General features: G+C 60.0%; 1 protein-coding gene across 1 annotated transcript; it reads right to left on the minus strand.

Annotated features, from left to right (window-relative positions):
- Positions 1–1,409: 1,409 nt before the first annotated feature.
- KCNJ4 (potassium voltage-gated channel subfamily J member 4) lies at positions 1,410–22,696 on the minus strand. The gene is made up of 2 exons (XM_006102426.3): positions 22,548–22,696; positions 1,410–3,231 (listed from the first exon to the last, which is right to left on the minus strand). The coding sequence occupies exon 2, from the start codon at positions 3,190–3,192 to the stop codon at positions 1,864–1,866; it is 1,329 nt and encodes a 442-aa protein (XP_006102488.1). The 5' UTR covers positions 3,193–3,231; positions 22,548–22,696; the 3' UTR covers positions 1,410–1,863.
- Positions 22,697–23,159: the final 463 nt, after the last annotated feature.

Consider the following 23,159-nt stretch of genomic DNA (forward strand, 5'->3'; position numbering starts at 1 on the left):
TGAGGTGGTGTCGGAGAGGAGGCCCCTGGGGAGAACCGAGGCCCCTGGCTGACAGCCAGCCCAGCCCGACGTGGGTGAGGCCGTCTGGTCCTCAGGCCGAGCTGGCGTCCCAGCTGGCATCGCTGCTGGATGAGCCGAGGAATCTGGACGAGTAGCCCCCCAGCCCCCCCAAAAGCTTGAAGCTTCAGAAGAAACCCTTGTTGTCTGGGTTTGGGGTGGTTTGTGACAGCACAGGCTAAGTGAGGCCAGAGGAGGGAGGGACTTACCAAGACCCACAGCAAGGCAGAGACCACGCCCGGCTCTGGCCAGGAGTCCCAGCTGCTCCCAGAGCCCTCCCACCAGTGTCTGCGGCACCTTGGTCAGCCCGCCAGCGTGTGAAGTGAAGGGTGTGAGGGAGTCAGTCAGCGGGCCCTCCCCACACCCCTGAGTTATAAAGGGTTGGCTGACTCCACCCAGGGCTCTCCTGTCCATCATCTCTGGGAGGGAGGGAGGGAGGGCTCACCCCGCCCTACAGAGGATGAGCTGAGGCCGAATGGATGGACAACCTGCCGACAGCCACACGGCAGGGAAGTAGCAAAGCTCTGACTCGAACCCACTCAGGCCTCTGAGGCCCACTCAGACCCTTCGCATGGCTCCCAGGAAGGAGAATGGCAGGTGATAGGGTTCCCTGCAGGGTCAGTGTCCACAAAGGGGCACAAACACCCACACATCCATATACACACACAACACACAGGCCTGCCACACGCAATACACATGCATGAATAGCACACACACACATAGCACACACATCCATATACAGACAGGTACCACACGCATCCATACCACACACACAACACACAGGCCTGCCACACGCAATACACATGCATGCATAGCACACACACACACCACACACATCCATATACAGACAGGTACCACACACATCCATACCACACACACAATACACAGGCATGCCACATGCAATACACACATGACACATGCATAGCACACACATGCACAGCACACACACACACCATGCATATACATATCATACACATACATACCACACACATACCACACAGAGACACACTCACATTATGTTGGTCTCTCTTCTTCCCAAACCTCCATCTTCAACCAACCTACCCCAATGGACCATATACTTTATTAAAAATATATAGTTACAAACTCCATTGTCGATTTGGGCTGGGTCCAGGGGCCGGGAGAAACCACAGGGAGGGATGGCCTGTGTCCTTCCCCTCGGGCTCCCACCTCTATACTCAAACCAGCACCATCCAGGGGCCGAGAAGGCTGGCTCTGAGGCTTCAAGGGGGCAGCCAGCTGGGCAGGGACGGGCTAGGCCACACGGGCGGAGGGAGGGTGCACAGAGAGGATGGCACCTCCGTGTCCTGCAGGTACAAATGGCAGAAGGTGGATTTGGTGCCTCCATCTCTCTCCATTTATAGGTATTTACAAAAGAAAGTCATGAGCAACAGGTCACAGTCATGCAAAAGAAACGCACCCATCCCTCCCTCCCCCAAAACTCCCCCCTGCCCACCCCAGACCCCAGGATGCCCACCCTCCAGAAGTCCAGCCGCGTCCCCAAGGTTCTGAGAACAAAGGGAGCACGTCCTTGAAGGGCCGGTGGGGAAAGGATGGTGAGTCCGGGGCCCCGGAACCGCCAGCTGGCAGGCGCTGGGGAACGCGAGCGACAGGGCACAGGGTTCCCGGGGCCCTTCCCAGCTTGGGTTCCAGAGTCAGTAGGAAGGGGTCCCCCAGCTGTGAAGGTCCACGGAGCCAGGGTCAGCTCTGTCCTGAGTGCGGAGGGGGGTCCTGGCACCTCACCCCCCAGCAGAGGCTCTTGTGGAGGCGGCGCGGGCGGGCCGGAGGTCAGATGGCCGACTCCCTGCGGTAGGAGATGCTGTCCAGCGGGAGGGTGGCCTGCATGCGCTCCAGGTCCAGGTGGCTGCCGAACTCCAGCATCCGGATGATGCCCGCCTCCTCCTTGCAGCCCGCCTCCAGGCCCAGGCCCGCCGCCACCGCCGCGGCCGCCGCCGCCGCCTCCTCCTCCATCTCCTCCTCCTCCTGGCTCATGAGGGCCAGCTCGTTCTCGTAGCAGAAGGCACTGGGCGGGGGCGGCGGGGCGGGCAGCACGGTGATCTTGCTCTCCTGCAGCTCCCGGGCGGAGCAGCAGGGCGTGCCCGCCACCTCGTAGGTCTTGTGGAAGCGCGAGTAGTCCACCTTGTAGTGGCTCTTCTCCTCGAAGACCACGGGCTCGAAGCGGTGGCCCCACAGGATCTCGCTGGCCAGGTAGGAGCTGCGGGCCTGGGTGGTCATGGCGGTGGCCTCCACCATGCCCTCCAGGATGACCACGATCTCGAAGTCCTCGGACTCCAGCTCCTCCTTGCCCATGCCGTACAGCGGGCTGTCCTCGTCGATCTCGTGCACGATGATGATGGGCGACACCAGGAAGATGCGGTCCAGGCCGACGTCGTAGCCCACGTTGAGGTCGCGCTGGTCCAGCGGCAGGTACTCGCCCTCCTGGGTCATGTAGGGCTTAATGAGCTGGGCCCGCACGTGGGCCTCCACGATGTGGCTCTTGCGCAGGTTGCCCACGCGCCACATGAGGCACAGCTTGCCGTCGCGCACCGAGATGACCGCGTGGTGGCTGAACAGCAGCGTCTGCGCCCGCTTCTTGGGCCGGGCCATCTTGGCCATGATGGTGCCGATCATGAAGGAGTCGATGACGCAGCCCACGATGGACTGGACCACCACGGCGATGACCGCCAGCGGGCACTCCTCCGTCACGCACCGGAAGCCGTAGCCGATGGTCGTCTGCGTCTCCACCGAGAACAGGAAGGCGCCCAGGAAGCCGTTCACGTGCATGATGCACGGCTTGGGGGTCGCCGGCGCCGCCCCGCCGCCGCCGCCCGCCGGGGCCACCACGGGGCCGGCCTCCAGGTCGCCGTGGAAGAAGGCGATGCACCAGAAGAGGAGGCCGAAGAAGAGCCAGGAGACGAGGAAGGCCGCGGAGAAGATCATGAGCATGTAGCGCCAGCGCGTGTCCACGCAGGTGGTGAAGATGTCCGCCATGTAGCGCTGCGACTTGTTGCTCAGGTTGGCGAAGTAGACGTTGCATTGGCCGTTCTTCTTGACGAAGCGGTTGCGGCGTTTCCGCCGGGGCGCGTGGGGCTGCCCGTTGCGGTTGTGCCCGAGCATGTCCCGAGGCAGGCGAGGTCACCGGGGAAGACACGGGGCCTGGGGGGAGAAGCCAGACACGTGAGATGCTGGGAGCCAGCGGTGGTCATGGAGGGGGGGGAACCCCAGCTCTGGCCGCAAGGCACCCACCAGAGACACTCAGAAGGGAAGCGCCTGGCCTGGCCCGAGGCCTCCTCCGCCCCGGCCAGCAGAATGTGCCAGGGAAGGTGGCTCTGACGACAGGGAGGGGTGTCGGGACCGGGCCAGTGCCTCACGGCCAGCTCAGCTCCAGGACTGGGTCTCTGCCAGGCCAGAAGCTGAGGCCACCAGGATCCAGGGCCCAGTCCAGCCCTCCCGCTGCCCCCTCCAGCCCCCCTTTGCCCACTGCTCCAAGCCCGAGCTTCCTGATGCTCAGCCTGCCACCGGCCGCCCTGAGCAGAGGGAGCCCGAGGGCTCCGGCCCCAGCTCGCCTCCCTGCGTTCACCCTCTGCCTTTTGGGTCTTTCGGGGCAGGATGGTCTCCTGTGCTGTCCAATACGACAGCCACTGGCCACCTGTGGCTCTTCACGTTCACTTAAAATTAAGTAAAAGTTTAACTCAGTCCCACAGCTGCATTAGCCACAGTTCACAGTCCATGCTCGTGGCAGCTGACACAGGACACGCCCTCCACTGCAGGAAGTCCCCGCGGAGAATGCGGGGACCTGCGCCACACCTCGGTTCCTGTCCTGTCCCCAGACTGTTGGGAGCAGTGGGGGGGGGACCCAATGGTGGGCAAGACAGGAAGGGGGGACCCTGAGCGGGGCTCCTGTGTGGGCATCGCCATTCCCATGTCACAGGAAAGGGAAGAGGGGCTCAGAGAGGGGAAGTGACCTGCCCACGGCCACACAGCTGGTGAGTGGCCCAAATCCACGTGTGTCTACCCCTTCTGTCCCCACGTGCTGTCAACTTCGATGAGGTCACTGTGTGGAGACTCAGAGAGGGGAAGGCCTCACACCCACTGTGTCACCTGCGGGTGACGCATCTCACCTCCCTCAGCCCCACTTCCTTCGTTTGTAAAGTGGGGACCTGCGCCCTCCTCACGGGGCCTGAGGAGCGGTAGGTGCTCGACTGTAGCAGGTGCCCTCTGCTGCCTCCCCGCCTCCTGGGGAAGGGGAAGCTGGCGAGAGGCGGGCCTGGGCTGTCAGCATCCCAGCTGTTTCGGCAGAGGTGGCCCCTCACCCCACCGGGTGGCAGGGTGCACCAGCTGGGCCCTCGGAGGGCGGACCCTCCCTCACCCCTCCCTTCCACGGGGGCCCCAGGAGAGAGATGGTGCTGCCTGGGCCCCAGCGGCTGGCAGGGCCGGCCCGAGCCTCGGTTCCTGGTAACATTTTGGCCCAGAATTACATAAGGCTGAAAGTTTCTATTTTCTGTGCTATTCTTCTTCCTGATCTAATTGTGCATCTGTGGCAATGTTTATACACTTCCCCGGTTCAGGACAACTCGGTTGCCGCAGCAACCGGTGCGCGCCAACGCTGTAATTTAGAGATCAGCGGCGCCAGAGCCTGCCTCTTCCAGGAGAAACGCCCTCCCTCAGCCCAGGGAGAGAGCCCTGCCCCCCTCCCCCACGGCCACCCCACCCCTGCGCTGGGTTCTTCTCCCTTCAAAGGAGCTCCCTGGGTCCCCCAGTCCTGGATGGAAGTCCAAGAGCCACCTTGTCACTTGAGGAAGTTACTTGACTGACCGGAGCCTCAGTTTCCTCATCTGGGAAATGGGATGAGTGAGACCCATCAGTCTGACGACCTAACTGGTAATGTTGCCATGTGATGCTGGCCCTTAAGGGGTCATACCTCTACCTGGGCATCCCAGGCTCTCTCTGCTCAACAGCCAGGGTGCCGGGTGCGCCTTCTGGTGAGAGACAGTTTCTAGGGGGGTCTGCCTTCACTAAGCGTCTCTGTCCCTGCTGTCCCACTCTCTTCACTGCCTCCATTACCACCACAGAGGGAACCGGCGCCAGAAGGAACAGAGGATGGCTGATTTCAAGGCCCTCATTTACCTGAGGCCAGGGAAGTCCAGAGCTGGGACAGACTTGCTGAGAGTCCCAGAGTGAGGCCAGGGGCCAGCCCTGAGCCTGGTCTCCTCACTCCCGCTCCAGAGCCCCTGGGGTGAGGCTTGGGGGCCAGGGGAAGAGAGGGGCAGTCCCTTTCATGGATGAGGTCACTGAGGCCCAGAGAGGGTGAGGGCCTTGCCCAAGGTTCTCTGCCCAAAGGGACTGTCCCTCACCTGGCAAGGCTGTCCCCCCCCCCTTCCCGGGTTCTTCCTCTGGCAAGGCTGTCCCCCCCCCCTTCCCGGGTTCTTCCTCTGGCACTTCCTTTAGTCTGAGTGCATCCTGGGGCTCCTTTCCTGGCAGAAGTCTTTCTTTGGGAAAAGGAATGGGGATGGGACATGCTGGCTGCATTTTACAAACTTAATGTCCTTTCTTGGCAACGTGAAGGATTGACAGTGCTGTGCCAGGTACCAATTTTTTAAAAATGTACTGTGTCCTGGCCGGTGTGGCTCGGTGGTTGAATGTCGACTCATGAACCAGGAGGTCAGGGTTCGATTCCTGGGCAGGGCACATGCCTGGATGCAGGTTCAATTCCCAGGAGGCAGCCAGTCAATGATTCTCTCTCATCATTGATGTTTCTATCTCTCTCCCTCTCCCTTCCTCTCTGAAATCAATAAAAATATATTTTTAAAAAAATTTTACTATGTTGTGAACATCTAAAACCTGAGGCCCCTAGTCCAGACGTCACTGGACAACTAGGGAAACTGAGGCAGAGAGCAGGAATGTGGCTCAGTGAGTCGGCAGGGGGCCCAGGGAGATAGTGCAGGTGGCCAGCGGGGCTGTGAGCTCGCTGGACGGCTGCTGCCCGGTCCTTCCTGAGGGGCTGGGGGGGGGGGGTGGGACTGGAGACCCTGCCGGCCAGGGGTCCGAGGAAGAAAAGCTGATAGGGTGGCGGTGGCCCCAGGGGTTCCAGCAACCCAGGCAAGTCTCCCGCGCACCCTCACCACGTGTGGGAGGCGCGGGGGCAGCGCCTCAGGAGGCCCCCAGCCCCAGACAGAAGCAGGGGCGGGTCTGAGACCCAGGGCAGGCTCAGTCCACACGCCCCCTAGAGGGCAGGAGGGAAAGGGCAGAAGCCCACACCAGGGACACTCCGCCAGCCTGCAGGACCTTTCTGCATCTCCTGCTATCAGGTGGGAGAGCAGGGAGGTGAGGCCACGCAGCTCAGTCGTGGGACCCCTGAACCATCATCTGTGGCCGCTCGTAGGGAACAAACCCTCAGGACGGCCGGTCTGTCTCACTGAAGCTTCAGCACCCCTCCGTTGACTTAACAGGCATAACAGGAACCTCCATAGCACAGGCAGGGCTAGGATTTCTCTTCTCAGCTGAAGAATCACGGGTTGGGGTGGGGGTGGGGCGAGGGATGTGGATGGGGGGTCACACGGTAGAAGTGGCAAAGCTGAGATACCGATTCAGGTCTGGCTGGTTCCAGGTCCCTGACTCACCCTGGCCCAGCCCCTCTGCTCTCCAAAGCCCTGGCTGGCTGCGCTGCCTGCCTCAGCCTCCCTGAGCCCGGGCCCTCACTGCCTGCACGCCGGGACTTCTTTTCCATTTTATGAGAATACTGTGCTGGTCGAACACTTGTGCTTGGGGTGGCGAGACCTGGTTCTTGGTCTCAGCCCTGGCACCTCCTAGGGCATCCTCTTTGGCCTCAGTTTCATCTGCAAAATGGAGATGCTGACCACGGCGTCTACCTCACCAGGCCACTGTGGGGGCAAACGCGATCAGCACTCGTAATAGACACATCGGCTGGGGCGTCAACAGGCACAGAATACGGCGATGGAGAAGAAGATGATGGTGATGACTATGTCAGAAAATCTGGCTTCCAGTCCTGGTCCGGCCACTGACTGCTCAAGCCAGATGCTCCCCTCTGTCTGCAAAATGGGGGTGGTAGGGAGCAACTGCTCCCTGGGAGAGCTGGGAAGATGTAATGAAACACGGCGCCCAGCATCGTCTGGAGGGGAGACTGGCTCTTCTACCAGAGGGAGCAGGCCCAGGGGGCCGGCAGGGCAGAGGGACTCACCCAGTGCGCCCAGGAGGGATTCCAGGGGTGGGAAGTGGAAGGAATTCACGCCCTGTCCCACTCCCAGCCCCGGAGGAGCGCAGAGCCTGCCCCGCTCCGGCTCTGGAGGAGGCCTCTCCGGTCTGGCCACCTGGTTGGGGTGGGTGTCCTTTCAGCTCTAACACGCGGGGCTTTGCAGGGGAGGGCAAGGGCCAGGCAGCTGAGCTGTGCTGCTCGGAGTGAATGGGAGCTGAGGAGGGATCTAGCCACGGGGGCGTTGTGGAAGGGTGTCCGCTCCTGCCCATGGCCCTCTGCAGGCCTCTGTCCTGCTCCTTGGACCCCGGGAGGTCTGACTCTCTTCTCCTTGTGAATGTCGAGAGCCCGTGTCTTCCCCCTCCTGGTCCAGTGGCTTCGACTCAGAGTCTCTGTCCACTTTCTGCCTGTGTGACCTTGGGCAAGTCACTTAACCTCTCTGGTCCCTGCACTCCTCATCTTTTGGTGGGGCTAATAATAGTCCTTACCTCACAAGGCTGTGAGGAGGAATAAATAGGACCATGACCGTGCCCATCACGTGCCCAGAACACAGTCAGTGATGGATAGGTGCTCGGAATCACTCCCAGGCCTGAGCGGTCCTTCTCTGGACCTCCTCCCCTGCATTTCAGAGCCCACCCTGTGTCCATCTCACGGCCCTGCCCCGTCTGTTCCAACAGCAGCAGGGGGACCAGGGGAGTGAGAGCAGTGGCCTCAGAACCGCACAGAGCTGGGCTCCAGCAGGTTCCCTGACCTCTCTGAGCCCCCCTGTCTCCACCTGGGAAGGAAGATGGCAATGCCTACCTTGCAGGCGGTCCTGAGGGCCAGACGCGGCTGGTCAATCGTCATAAAAGTGCAGGCCACACAGTGGGTGCTCAATTAATGCTGTTCCTCCCCCACCACTTCTTCTGAACCCTGACATCCCACTGCACACCTAGCCCCTCCCCCCGGCTGACGGCATGAGGTCTGACGTTGCACCATCCGCAAGGAGCATTCAGCACCCACTTCCTCTGTGCGGGCTCTGTGCTGAGTGCTTCGCCAGGATCGATGCCTGCCACCCTCACCATGACCTCAGAGGAAGTTGCCATTATTATCCCCACCAAGGCACAGAGAGGGTCGGCGACTTGCCCGCGCTCACACAGCTCCTGAGGGGGGGAGTCAGGAGTCAGACCCCAGCGGTCAACACCAGAGCATATTCGTTAGACACTCTGCTCTCCTGCCTCCAAGAAACCCCGTTTCTCCCACTTAGCAAACATTCCCCACCCGCCCGCCGCGGGCCCGTCAGTCAGGTCAGGCCTGCTGGGAGGGAGGGACTGGGTCACAGGGAGTGGAGCCAGGACCCAGGTCCTGGATTCCAGGTCCAGCCCGAGCCTAGACACACAGGCGGCCTGGGCTCCAGGGGCTCTGCACAGTGGGTGCAGCAGCTCAGTCCTCCAGCTCTGCACCCCACCTCTTGCCCAGCCACCGGCCTGCAGGAGAGCAGGCTGGGAAAGAAAGCTGTTCCCCAGATTGTCCACACAGGCCTTCTGGTCCTGGCAGTGGCAGGAGCTGGTGGCTGGAGGACTCCAGGGCTCCAACCTGCCAGGGTGCCCTTTGACACCTGGGCCCTGCCCTGAAGGAGAACTCGACCCCCCCCCCCGCTTCCAGCCCCCAGGAGTCTCTTCTATCGATTACTCGGTCCCACCCACCACAGGGGCACCCCAACCCCCCCCACACAAGGATCTGGAGGCGAGCGGGGCTCCCCGAGGCTTCTCTTTTCCAGAACCCCAGTCTCTCACTGGCGGGGCGTCCACTCCCCCACCCTGCTGTGGCTCGGATCTGTCTGCTGCACCTCGTCCTCCACGTCGCGCCCTCGATAACTACGTACTGCTCACTTGCTGTGGGCAGACACGGGGGCACCCAGCTCCACAGTAACAAGCGGAGGCGGCAGCCACCAACCGTGAGCTCCCGAGGACAGGTCTCACCCCGGGAGAGAGAGGACGAGGGGCTCTGGTTGGCCGGGGGTCCACAAAGGCCTCCTTGAGAAAGTGGCATTGAAACCGAGACCTGAGTGGAAGTCAAGGTGGCCGTGAGAATTGTGTGTCTGTGTGAAGGGCAGGGTGTAGAACATTCCAGAAAGAGCCTGGTGTGTTGCCCGGCCGGTGTGACTCAGCAGTTGAGCATTGACCCATGAACCAAGAGGTCACTGGTTTGATTCCTGGTCAGGGCACATGTCCAGGTTTCAGGCTGGATACCCGGTAGGGGACGTGCAGAAGTAAGCCAATCAATGATGTTTCTCTCTCTCTCTATCCCTCTCCCGTTCCCTCTCTCTAAAAATCAATAAAAACGTATTGTTAAAAAAGAGGCTTCACCAGGGTTGGTCTCTTACATTTTCGTGTGAATCAGGAGATACGACAGGCCCGTGTGTCTGGGACACTGACGAGGACCAGGTTTGAGGGGTGACACGTTCTAGTACGCAGTGGCCTTGGAACGCCCCAGGCAGATGCCCAGCAGGTCAGACCCCAGGTCTGCGGGAGCTAGACGGGTTAGACCTTGACCGCCCGGGGATATTTTAAGCTGCGAGGGTGGAGGAGATCAGGGGCAAGAAGGCTGGATGAGCAGAGACGAGGGCTCAGACCCAGCCAGCCTCCTGCACAGGAGACCTGACACAGCAGAGGGAGGCTGAGCGCAGGGCCAGAGGACAAGGGGACAGTGGCCGCCGAAGCCAGGGAGGAGGGGGTGTTAGCAGCGCTGCCCAGGTGCCCTGACCAGCCACGGCCAGAAAGGCAGCGACTCCTCCTGCGCTGAGGAGGGGAGGTGTGGGGGCAGAGGTGACCCCCCCAGCCAGGGGTGGGAATGGGCGTGGAGATCCCTGTCCCTTAACCTTGGCCTTGGCCTCTCAGCAAACAAGTCTCCAGGAGCTGGGGCTGCTGGTGCGGGGAGAGGGTCTCAGAGAGCTTTGGGGAGTGGAGGCCAACACCCTCCTTCCCACGCACAGGAGTCCCTGGATCTTGGCTGGGCCCAGAGGCTGCACCTCAGAAGAGGTGGGGGGAGGGGGGCACTAGGAAAGGGGAGTGAGAGCCCGGTGCCAGGCTCGCTCCCTCCCTTGCTCTGGGTGGCCGGGTGGCTCTGCGACACCTGTGCGTGCTCCTGGGACCTGGGCCTGCAGACAGTCACGCACCTCCGTTGCCCAGCCTGGCAGCAGCCTGCCACCCATGCCCATCCCCGACAGGCTCCCCACGCAGCCAGAAGGAGGAGGAGGGAGCCCTGTGGGAGCGATGCGGGTCTTCAAGATGTGTTTTAAGTGAAAAAAGGCAACAGTGATGGATACCAAGTATAGTATCTGCCGTTTGTACAAAAGAGGCGAGAGGAATTTTTAGATACACATATTTGCTTGTCTGTGCTTGTCTACGGATGGAGACCCAGGAGACGGGTGCCACTGGCTGCCTCCGGGGAGGGGAAGCAGGTGGCTGGGGATGGGGTGGGAGGAAGAATTCTCACTGTATTCCCGTGGTGTCTTTTTTTAATTTTAGAACCATATGAATGTATTACCTACAGAAAAAAAAAAAGGCACAGAGAAAGTTTTAAAATTAGTGTGTACATATGTGTATTTTTCTGAGGAGGATCATAGCATTCATAAGGTCCTCAAAAGGGACCGTGATCCCAGAAAGCTTGACTATGCTTCCCTTGTGCGCTGTGTGGCTGTGGGAAAATGCCTTCCCCTCTGAGTCCCATCCATCAGAGGGAGGGTAACACTCGCTGCATACACGTTTCGAAGACGGACAGTGTACGGGAGGGTAAGGGCGTACAAACTGTGAAGTGCAGAAGCCCTTCTTGACGAGGGTGCCTTAACGTCACCTCTCGTTCTCCCCACAGTCGCCTGAGGGTTCGGTTGCACCCCCTGTCCTCCCAGCAGCGCGGATGGAGGCCCTGGCTGGCCTTTGCCTTCCGCGGTGAGTCCTCCAGGCCTGAAGGCCCCTCTCTGATTGCCCTCCTTGCTCTCCCTCCTCCAGCCTCTACGTGCCCACCCCGTGCAGTGCCCAAGCTCATTTGGCTGAAACACCACCTGGCCCGTCACCCTCCCAAGCAGTGACGAGCCAACTCAGCGCCTGCTCCCCGGGTCCCCTGGGTGTCTAAGAGGCATCACAGACTCGGCATCGAGAAGACCCACCCGTCGCCCCTCCCCTGCCTTCTCCACCTCCCTCTGTGACCTCCCAGGGAGGGGTCCACTCAGCCTAGCGCCTGGGTGTCACCCTACAACCCTCTCCAAAGCCAGCCGGCGTATCCATGTCCTGGTACAACTAACATTTAGTGTTTGCTGTGGGCCGCACACCCCGGCCACTCCTCTGATCCTTGAGACCCTGGAAGGGGAGCTGCTATTTTCATCCCAGCTGAGGGTCCAGGAGCTCCCCCAGGCAGGAGAACCCCCAGGACTGGGGCCTGGACGCTGGCCCCACACCCAGTCCATGCAGCCTGCAGGGGGCTCCCTGCTTTGAGCCATGTCACTACCGGACACTCCACCGCCTCCTCCTCCCTGCACCTGCTGCCTCCTCTCCCCCTGCAGCCCATCTCCATGGGCCGAGGACCCACGGTCTCCTCAGCTTAGAGCTGAGGGTCTTTCCTGCTCCTCTGACCTCAACCCTTCCACCCCCACCCCACCCCCAGCCACTTGGGCCTTTCTCCTTGTCCCTTGAACACCCCAAGTCCATTCCTAACTCTGGCTCTTTACACAGCTGTCCCCTCTGGTTGGACTCCTCCAGGACTCCACCGCCCGCACCTTCGCACCATTCAGGTCTTGATTCAAAGCTGCCTCCTCCAAGAGACCCCAGACGCTCTCCGTCTGTCTGTCTGTCCGTCTGCGTCCTGACCTCCTCACAGCACTGATCCCATTTCATTTGCAATCTCCTTAAGTGCAGGGACCTTGAATCTCTGCCTCACCCCTGAGCCCCAGACGCTTCATAAACATCTGATGACTGACAAAGAAACAAGATAATTTCAGCCCATCATGATTCCCACAAAGGCCCTACGCAGGGTGATGTGACAGAACGTGACCAAGCAGGAGCTATTTTTGTCACCGTAGCCAGGGAGAACCTCTCGACAAAGGTGGCCGCTGAGTGGAGACCAGAAGGAGACCTGGAGTGGGGACAGGACATCTGAGCCTCGGCCTCCGCCTCACCCTCCCGTGGACCACTGGCTTCTCCTCTGCTGACCCTCAGGTGTCCTCCCAGGGGGTGACCAGGGCATCTGGGCTTTGTACTCAGTGTCCTCGGCCCAAGAGATAAACTCCAAGGACTGGCGGGGAGAGTGGCGCAGGGCCGCCTTAGGAGGGTCAGACAGCGGCAGGAACACTCGGCCTCCGCTCCCACCCCAGCGTTCCAGCTCACCCGCAGCCAGGGGAGATGGCCGCTGTCAGAGTGCCCACTACGGGCAGCCAGGTGCGAGGTGCTTACTCATCATTTCTGCCCACCTGCCCATCTGGCTACTGAAGCCAGAGACTCTGAGACTCCATTCATTCGTTCATTCACTCCTTCATCACCCTAAATGTATGCTGAGCTGCGGTGGCATCTGCCCTCCTCCTGCCTGGCACGTCTCTAGCACAGCACAGTGCCTGGCCTCGGAGGGCACTCTATAAATCACTGGAATGAATGAACATTTACTGAGCACCTACTATGTGCTGGGGGAAGACACGTGAGAAAGGCTCAGCCCTGCTTTGCTGAGCTCCGAGTGTCAACACATGAGGATAGGAAACGAAGGGTCTACACAGCAGAGGGCTTAGAGAAAAGGTCCCCAGGAAGATGTGGGGCAAGCAGGGAGCACAAAAGTGAAGCTGGGCTGGGCCAGGGCTGGGCTGGGCAGAGAGCAGGACCTAGGCCTGGGGTGGGGGCGAGGGTTGACAGAAGGCTCCGGGCCTGGAGCTAAGTGGGCTGCTGGGCAAGGGATGGAAGGTCTGAGGACAGAATAGCCGCATCCTAGAATTCTCTGTGCTGATGTTTTTAGGAACCGAGTATCCTAGGAAAAAGGAATCTGCACCCCCTATCAGGGGCGCCCCCAGGATTTCTATACAGAGCAGTAGCTTTTACGCTTTTTGACCAAAACCCAGAGTAAAAACAAACATATTGTACATTGCTATTCATTATATAATATATATTTGAAAAGCTGAAACAAAACAAAAAAATAATACTTACTCTCACTACATGCAAAGTGCTTGCTATTTTATTTTTTACAAATAAGTAGTGAGCCCTTGCTGGTTTGGCTCAGTGAATAGAGCGTCGGCCTGCAGACTGAAGGGTCCTGGGTTCAATTCCGGTCAAGGGCACGTGCCTGGGTTGTGGGCTCGATCCCCAGTAGGAGACGTGCAGGAGGCGGCCAATCAATGATTCTCTCTCATCATTGATGTTTCTCTCTCTCCCTCTCCCTTCCTCTCTGAAATCAATAAAAATATATTTTAAAAAATAAAAATTAAGTAGTGAACTCACTAAGTCAATTTTATAACCACTGATGGGTCAGGACCTACATGCAACTTATTAATTTATTTATTTTAAATATTTTTTTATTTTTTTAAATATGTTTTTATGATTTCAGAGAGGAAGGGAGAGGGAGAGGGAGATAGAAACATCAATGATGAGAGAGAATCATTGATTGGCTGCCTCCTGCATGCCCCACACTGGGGATCGAGCCTACAACCCGGGCATGTGCCCTGTTTGGGAACTGAACCGTGACCTCCTGGTTCATAGGTCAACGCTCAACCACTGAGCCACGCTTTTTATTGACTTTTAGAAAGAGAGGAAGGGAAAGGGAGAGAGAAACATCAATGTGAGAGAAACATCAACGGATCGAGCCACACCCTGAGCATGAGCCCTGACGGGGAATCAACCCGATGACCTATCCATGCACGGACGACGCGCAACCAACTGAGCCACACCGGCCAAGGCAGACCTGCAGGCGATTTAAAAACACTGACCTGCGGGGTGTTTAGGAGCTGTGAGCAGATTGAAATGGGGGTCTAGGGCTTGTCTTGAAGCCGTGACCAACTGTGCTCAGACCATGGGCTTCTGGGGGCACAACCGCGGGAGGAGTTGTTGGAGGTCACGGGGAGTCCTTGCAAGAACAGGCTGCTAGACCCTTAGGGTCACAGGATGGCTCCGCTGTGGCCCAGGCCATGGGAACTCTGGGCTCTGGGTCCAATCCCTTCTCCTGAACCTGTGTGAAAACCTGCTGCTGCTCCCCTAACAGGGGCTACTCAGCAGCTGCTTGCACACCTCCAATGACAGGCAGCTCACCCTTCCTCAGGTAGACTTCTGGAGGGTGGGGAGCTGGTAATGGTAACTCTCCGTGGCTGGCTGTCCATTCCCTCCCTGTCTCCTGGCCTGTCATCTCAGGGACCCGGGCCAGCCCTGGCACGAGGCCATGGCCCACTCGGTACCCCATCCGGTTCCCTCTCTTCCCTGTGGCCCTGTTCCTGCCCCAGGTCTGGGGGGCGGTGGTGCTGAAACCCGCCAGAGGCTCTTTCCAAGGTCAAGTGGCGCAGGATCTGCAGCTGCAGGGCCTGGCGCTGGCGCTCAGCCAGCCCTCCCCCCACCCAGCAGGTCAGGAGGGCTGAGAGGGTACAGGGCAGGGCTCAGCCAGGAGAGCAGGATCTGAAGGTGTTGGCTGGGGAGTGTGGGGGCTGCAAGTCTGGAAATCTGCCAGGAGTTGCGGCTCGTCAACAACTGGCCACTTTCCACACAGGCTCCTGGGATCTTCCCAGCAGATGCCAGGGCACAAGCCCACCCTCACGGCTCAGGGCGGGGAGGCTCAGAGGTGAAAGGCTGCCCAAGGCCACACAGCCATTCAGGGGTGGAGCTGGACTGGCACCAGACCTTGTGTTTCCCACCCACAGGCCTCAGCGGGGATCACTGAGGGTGGAGGAGCTAGCCTGGGGGGCGGGGGGCAGGCGGAAGTGGCCACCCTTCCTCTCCAGAACAGGCTGGGTCCCTCAAGCCCCAGAGTGCAGAGCAGAGGCCAAAGTGGGAGGCAGGTACCAATGAGCAGAACCTTCTAGAGACAAGTGGGCTGCCCGTGACGACGGTGAGGTGTGGAGGGCCTGATGCCCATGTGTCAGCGTGTGGCAGCCCCTCTGTCCCCCATGTCACCCATAGTAGCCAGGGCCACTCTAGTCTGTGCCTGCCGCCTCCCCTGTATGGCCTCATGGAGTTCCTGAGTCACTGAACCCCACTCCATCTGTCCCCCAGGCTGAGCAGCACCTTAACCCTCACAGGGCAGAGGGCTCTGGGCTCTGAGGCCTGGGGTGGGAGAGGAGCTGCGGGTGGGGGTGGGGGGGGGGGAGACTGCTGAGAGTCCCAGAGGCCAGCACTGAAACCTGACTCCACCACAAGTCAAGGTTGAGCAAACTCCCTCCCCCACACCTCAATCTCCCCATCAGGTGAATGGGATCAGGCCATCACAGCGCATGTACCCCTCCTCCGGGCCTCGCTGAGGTCCCCTCCCATCCTGCAGGCCAGGGGAGCCAGGGCAGCTCTGAGAACAGGAGGAACAACAAAAGGAAAGAGCCAGGCACATCTCCCTGTCACCCCCGTGGTCCAAGTTTCACACAGGAACTAAGAAAGGTTCCCAGGGGGACAGTGACCCCGTCAAGGTCGTGTGGGAAGTCAGTAGCTGCGCTGGGGTTCAGTTCCTAATTCAGCTGCACAGCTGCTGCCCCTTCCCCTCCTTCCATCTGGGGGTTTGCCCAGGAGAGGGGGCTGATGGGATTCAGCACTTCCCTTCCTCCTCCAAACCCGGCCATATAGGGCCTGTCTGAGAAAGAGAGGGTGTCAGCAGCCCTGGGGGAGGAAGAGCTCTGGGTTCCAGTCCAGCCGCAGCTCTGCCACCGCTGCTGGGACCCTGGGCAGTCACTGTGGTCTCTGGACTCAGTTGCTCCATCTCCCATCAGAGGCTGGAGAAGAAGCAGACACAGGAGCAAATCGGGGCCACCAGGTAAAGCCGGGGAGAGTTTTTCTCCATCATCCCAGGCCCACGGGGTGCCTCTGCCCAATGCACTCCCTATGCCCTGCCCACTGGGCCACCCGAGCATGCCTAGACCAAAGCTCCCAGCTGCTAGGTCACCATGACAACGCCTTCACCCTACAGAGCTCCAGCTGGGGTCTGGAACACCGAGGCCCACTTTTCTCAGTGGCCCCTCTCCTTGACCTGCCAATGCCCCTCATGGCACCTCCCCTCCCCCTGCCCACTGAGGCCAGATGTTCCTGCTGCTCAACTAGGCTGGTAGACAAGTGGCCAGGTAGCCACGGGAAGAGGGGAACCCTCGAAGGGAGAGGAAGGGAGCCCCAGGCTAGAAGAGATGCACCTCCCCCTCAGGAGGACAAATGGGTCCCAGAATGACCGGAACTGGGAGCACAGGTGGGACAAAGGGTATTTGGCCCCTTCTACCTGCGGGGCCGTCGAAGACCCTTGCTTCTCAGTTTATGTACTTATTTATTTTTAGAGAGAGAAGGGAGAGGGAGAGAGAGAGAAACATTGATGAGAGCCCTGGCCAGTTTGGCTCAGTGGATGTTTCTAACTCTCTATCCCTCTCCCTTCCTCTCCGTAAAAAAATCAATAAAATATATTTTTAAAAAGAGAAACATTGATGAGAGAGAAACATTGATTGGCTGCAACCTACATGCTCCCTACTGGGATCAAGCCTGCAACCAGGGCACGTGCCGAGACCTCTTGGTTCATGGGTCAATGCTCAACCACTGAGCCACACCAGCCAGGCGAGCCTCAGCTTTTTCATTGGAAAAGTGGGAGTGATGGTCCTCAGAGAATCGCAGGGAGGATTACGTGAAGTAATGAATATAAAGCCCAGCTCAGCCTGGCACACAGGGCGTCGTCCCCCACTCTGCAGCTGGGTCACCCAAAAACCTCTTTGTCACCCCAGCCACCAATCAATATCATCATCTAGCTGAGTAACTCGGGTGTGAGTGGGAAAGTGTGAGTGGGAAAGTGTGAGTGTGCAAGTGTGAGTGTGTGAGCACATGACTGTGTGTGTGTGTGTTGGGAGGAGACAGGCCCCGGCATACAAAGGGAAGGGCAGCCCCCCCCCCCCCGCCCCCAGCATTCCTCCCACCCGTTTGCCTGGCTTGTGCGTCCTGGAAAGAACAGTGGTCTGAGAATCAGGCAAAACCCGCCAGTTCAAATCCAGTCCCAGCCGCTTTCTCCGTGTGCCCAGCCAGCCACTCCCCTGGCTGAACCTCAGTTTCCCCTGTAAATGGAGAGAACATCTGAGGCCCCAAGTCTAAGTCGCCACTGGGACCCGACAGTGGGCCACAGGGGTGGAACTGGTCCAGGCTTTTGGGAGTTGGGGGCGAGACCCAGAGCAACCTGGAGCGTGAGCCCCCCCTGCCCCCCTGCCGTACCCCACCCACCACCCCGTGAGCGGTGTGCGCGCCTGCAGGAGCGTGCGCGCGCGTGTGTGTGACTCAAGGTCTATTCATAGCCGCGCTCCACCAGCTGCATCGTCACAAGCAGAGGGGCCTCAGCCCATATTATTATTTCAATTACCATCTGAATTAAAAGTTTGAGCAGCGATCAGCCCACGTAGCCAGGGGAAGAGGGAGCAGGAGAAGAATAAAGATGAAAAGGAGAAGAAGGGCTGGGCCTGGACATCCCCCCAGACCCCAAGGAGGGCTGAGGGGCTGAGGAAGCTGCAAGGTTATACCAGCCCCCAGCTTCCTGCCCACCCCTTGCCCAGGGCCCGGGATCCCCGTGGGGACGGGAAGAGCGCTTTGGGACGGCAGCCCAACGGTGGCTGCTTTGTGGAAATAACTCATAAAACCCGATTCTCGGCCACACGGATGGGTGGACCGAACTAGAAAGGGCGAGAACCGCCCTCAGGTCACACAGGAACCACACCCAAGGTTGCTGGCTCCACGACCCTCTCAGGCAGGCCCCACCCGTTTCCCTGGCCTCACCGGCTGTATGACACAGACCTCTGTGGGTGGCTCTAGGGCAGGACCGGGGAGGACAGAGGCGAAACTGCTGTCCCTGCTGTTCCCCTTCTTGTTCTCCGGCTTGATCCCCTCCCCACAGTCCTAACCTCTCAGCCCTCAGCCAGACCACCCTGAAATCTCAGACCTCACACCACCACCAGCCCAGATGCCCCTCCTCACCCACCGGTGCGAGGGACAGAGCCCTGGCCCACATCCAACTCTCTGGGTACTCTTTGGGCAGGCCATTCTGTTTCTGAATCCCAGTCTTCCTATTTGTAGAATGAGTTCTCCCTTGGGTGTGTCTTCAGGATGGAGCCCCAGACAGTCCTTGAGGGGGTGTCACGCTATGGGGGCGACAGACCATCTCCTGCCAAGATCCAGGCCAGGGGAGGGACGTTCTCCACTCTTCCCAGACTGGCCTGGACTCAAATCCAGGCTCCTCCACTTCCCTGCTGTGTGACCTTGGGCAAGTCACATAGACTCTCTGAGCCGTGGCTCCCCCATCTGTGACACTGGGACATCAATTCGACATTGTGGGGATGCTGGGAAACGTAGAATGAGCAGGGATTTGCACAAGCTCCTGGCGACGATGTGTTTCCTTGCTGGAGAAACAGGTAACTGATGGAGCTGCTTCCCAGAACCTCCTCGGGGAGAGCAAAGACTCCTGGGATTTTGGAGGTGGAGATGTCATTCAACCTCACCCAGAAAGCTGGGGTCACCGGGTCAGGATCCCTGGCACATACTCATCTGGTTCTGCTGGAATAGCTCTGGTAGGGGGCTGGGGAGCTCACTATTTTACAAAGCACCCACAGATGCTCCCCAGCTCTCTCCATTCCACTCTGGGAATCTTCTGGAGGGGCCACAATCTCCCAGCTTCACCCCAGGGCAGCCTGCCCTGCCTGGGACTGCCTGCAACTGGCTTCTCAATGAACCTGAGAGGGAGCTTTTCAAATGGATCAAGTGAGGGAGGGGTGGGATTAACGTTCAGGGATGGAGGGGGTGGGGCCAGGGAGCAGGAAGGGAGCCAAAGGGAGAACTGGGCCCTCAAAGCTCCTGGGTCCTGTCTGGGCCGCCACTGTGCTCCCTGGGGTTGGGCATCTGCCTGTCTATCTCCACGCAGGACTGGGAGCCAGGAGCCCCAGGTTCAGGCCCCGGTTCTGCTTCCTCCACCCCCTAAACCATCACTGTGACCTTGGGGGGCTCCACGTCCCTCTCCGGGCCTCGATTTCTAGTTCTGTGACGTGGGGGCACCAGAGCAGTGATTTGAAGCGCCAAGCCTTGTGTCTGAATGGCCACCCTGTCCTTCTGCCCTGCCCCCCGCCTCGCATGCTAGGAGCACGGGGCCTCTGAGTGGCTATGGTTTCGGGGCCAGAGACCCTCTCTCTTCTCCCTGTACCCCTCTTGCACATCTAGTGCCGTTGCAGGTTCTGCTGTCCCCATTTCACAGGCAAAGAGATGGAGGCATAAGGAGGGAAAGGCACTCGCTCAAGGTCACAGAGAGCAATCAAACTTCAGGACGCCTCGGTGCCCAGGAGAGCAGCAGAGCTCAAGGGCGTCTTCTTTCAGGAGAGTCACCAGGATTTTGAGTGGCCAGCTGTTCTCTATACAGATGTAGACGCTGCATGGGGTGGGGGCGGGGACTGCCCAAGGTCACACCAAGGCCATGAGAAACCAGGGTCCTGAACATAGGCTCCGGCTTCCCGGGCCCCACCTTGCCAGGGGGACAGCAGCATGGTCTGACTCCTGCCTCGACCTGGAGTCTCCCTAAATTAGAGCCCTTGCCCTGCCTCTAGGCTCCACCTGGCTGCTCCCAGAAGCCCCCAACACCTGGGACTGAGGCAGGAGCGTGAGCAGGAAGTCAGGAAGGCAAGTTGCGGGGTGGCCGCCTGTCCCGGGCCCTCTGGCCCTCCCTCTCCTCTCCTCGTGCAGGGGGAGCTGCAGTGATGTAATGCACTCGGCTTTGGTCCTGGTGCCAATCTCAGAAGAGAGACGACAGATTGCGTGAGCCAAATTTGGCATCCTAGGGGGAGAGGCACGAAAAGTGGAGACGTGGAGGAGAGGAGCGGGGAGCCTGGGGAGGTGCAGGAGAAGCCCCCCTGCCCAGCAGACCCCAGAGGCGCCGGTCCTCCTCCCACTCCGGCCTCCCCCTCCCCAGCCCCACCTGCAGGCCTCCCCTCCTGACTCCCTGACTCAAGAGGCCCCTGCAGCCCTGGTGCTGCCAGTCCTGAGCCTCCCCGCCCAACACACCGTTCCAGCTCCGTTTCCCATCGCCGCTAGTCTCTTGGTTACCATGTTGCTGGTTGTCATGTCGCTTACATGTCCTCGTGACTCAGTGGTCCCTGCAGAGGGGCCCCCTCCTCCTCACAGCCCCCTCGGCTCTCGCCCCCGCCTCCCCCAGATCCACATTAAGAACCAGCCCGCCCTGTAAGCCTACGCTGTTCCTCCTCCCCTTCCCTCTTATCCTAAGCTAAGAAATCTTTTCACAGCATCTCCTACCGCTACTTCATTCTCTTCCACAAACGTCTGTTAAGAGCCTACTATGTCCCAGGCTTGTGCAAGCTGCCTTCAGAGACATGGCATCGTCTGTAAATCACTCAGCAACCCACTGAAGTCACTACCATCATCCCCATTCTCCAGTTGAAGAAACTGAGGCTCAGAGAGGTCAAGACAGCTACCCAAGGTCACCCAGCAGAAACTCAAGGCCGGCGCTGTCTGTTCCCAGTGACGCCAAAGGTTTTTTTTTTCCTGGGGAAGGAGCTTCTTTTTCAAGGGTAACCCAAGGGACCCTGAGGAATAGTCCCCAATCCCCAGATCTTCCCTCTAATTCCTGGACCCTCCTCTCCTTGGTCAGCCCTCTATTTCCGGCCCATTTCCCCCTCTCCATTAGCTGTGCATTTTCCGAAAGGTCAAATGAATCCTTACTCCCACTTGCCCAGCCCGTCCCCAGCCTGTGAACAGCCCTCGGCTCATTTGAGCCCAGGGGCCCTCCTTGGAGGTCAGCGGGGCAGATGCGGAAGTTGAGGGTCAAGGAGCAAGTGACTTGTCCAGGGTGCCGGTTCCTCAACTAGCTAAGCTGGTTTCTAGGAGCCTGATTGGAGGACACGCAGGCCCACTGCCCAGTGTAGAAAGCCCCAGAGAGAGCCCCTCCTCCCAGTAGAAAACAGTCGAATGTTCTAGGCTCAGTCCTCCAGGCTCTGGTTTGAATATGTATGGGTCAGCTCCACGGCCAACAGCCTTTGCTCCTGCCATGATGCACTCCAGCCCTTACCCCACTGCTGGCTTCAGTCCTTTGCTCCCCTCATCCCAGTCCAAGCCAGGGCCATATGGGGTTCTCAGGCCCCCAAAGTCCTGGCAACAGTCCCCCAAAGCCCTGGTGCTCTGGAGATCACAGAACTGGATGTGCAGGAGAAGCGGAATAGACATTTTACACGCATGCACACACACACACATGCACACACGTGCGCACACGCACACACATGCACACATTCAGGGTACGGCTCCCTCTCCGGGCCTTGCCAGTGTGACCTCCTTCCCTAAATTGCCTTTCCCTTCAACCTGCTGCTTGACATCCGACTGCTCTTGAGGCCCCCACCTGCCAACGTGCCCAGGCCACCCTGCCTCTGGTCCCTCCACCACACTCCTGCCTGCCCATCTCCCTGCATCCTCCCCCCATCCTGGAGCTGGGCACTGGGGCAGAAGTGAGTGATGCTGGTGGGGGAGACTCAGCATGTTGCAGGGGAAGTTTCCCGGCTCTGGGGTCCATCCAGACCTCTCTTTGCCCGGGGTTCCCCCTCTAAGGAGGAAAAGGCAGACTGTGCTCTCCCCACAGCCGGTCTCTACACTGTGAGATGTGGAAATGCCTCATTTACTGGGGTCGCCTGGCCCAGAGTCCGTGCTCAAGACCTGAGAAGTGGGATTTGTTCTGGGTCAGACGGAAGGGCCCTGGGCCAGCAGGCTGCGGTGGGATGAGGATCGCAGAGCTCCTCCGCCCCCTTGCCAAAGTCACCTGCCTCGGAACTCCTCTGGAACCCAGGGAGGCAGCTGGAGGTGGGTGGAGGCAGGGAAGGGTCGTGACCGGGGCAGGAGGTCAAGGCCCGTTCAGCCCACCTCTCTCTTATTCCTGGCATCCACCCAGACCTCACCACTGCCGACAGACAGAAGGACAGAGCTCGCCAGCTCCCGGGAATTCGCAGGACCCCGGGTCGGGTAGTGGATCAGGTACCGAGCGCACCGGCCGGAGCAGCCGGCCCAGGACACAGCCTCCCCCGGGGCGGGACCGACGACGGGCTGCGCCGGCGGAGCGCGGGCAGGCTTACCGCGGGCCGAGGTCCGATGGCGTCCGCGAGGCTGCGCGCCGGCTCTACATCCCACGGCGCTGGCGGCGGCGTCCCGGCGGGGAGAGGGGAGTCCCGGCGCCCTCTCCCCGCGAACCCGGCGGCCGGCCCCGGCCCCTCTTCGGCTGTCGGGGGGTCCTGTCCGCGAACCTCCGCGCGTCCGGCTCCGCGCGCCTCCGCACGGCCCGGCGCTCCCTGCCCGCCGCCAACTTTCAGCGCTGCCCCGCGCCGCGCCCTCCGCGCCGCCGGGGCGTCAGCATCGCGGGGCCCGGGCCGGGCTCAGCGCGGGCTCCGAGGGCCCATGGCTCCCGCCGCCGGTCGCCCCCCGAGACGCTGGTGCTCTCCACGGACTGGCCTCGGGCTTGCTTTCTAGGGGCTCTCGGAGACCTTCTCGGCTTTAGATGTCTTTATTGATTTCAAGGAGGAACGGAGAGAAAGCTAGTGCCAACAATGATACACCTGCCGCCTGCCCTCCCCACATTGGAGATCAAACCCTCAAGCTGGCCATGTGCCCTGACCTGGAACCGCTCTGAGACCTCCTGGTTCATAGGGCCGCGCCCAACCACTGAGCCGCAGCGGCTGGGCTAAACCAAT

Source organism: Myotis lucifugus, unplaced genomic scaffold (assembly GCF_000147115.1).
Source record: "Myotis lucifugus unplaced genomic scaffold, Myoluc2.0 scaffold_413, whole genome shotgun sequence".
Taxonomy (NCBI): Eukaryota; Metazoa; Chordata; class Mammalia; order Chiroptera; family Vespertilionidae; genus Myotis; species Myotis lucifugus.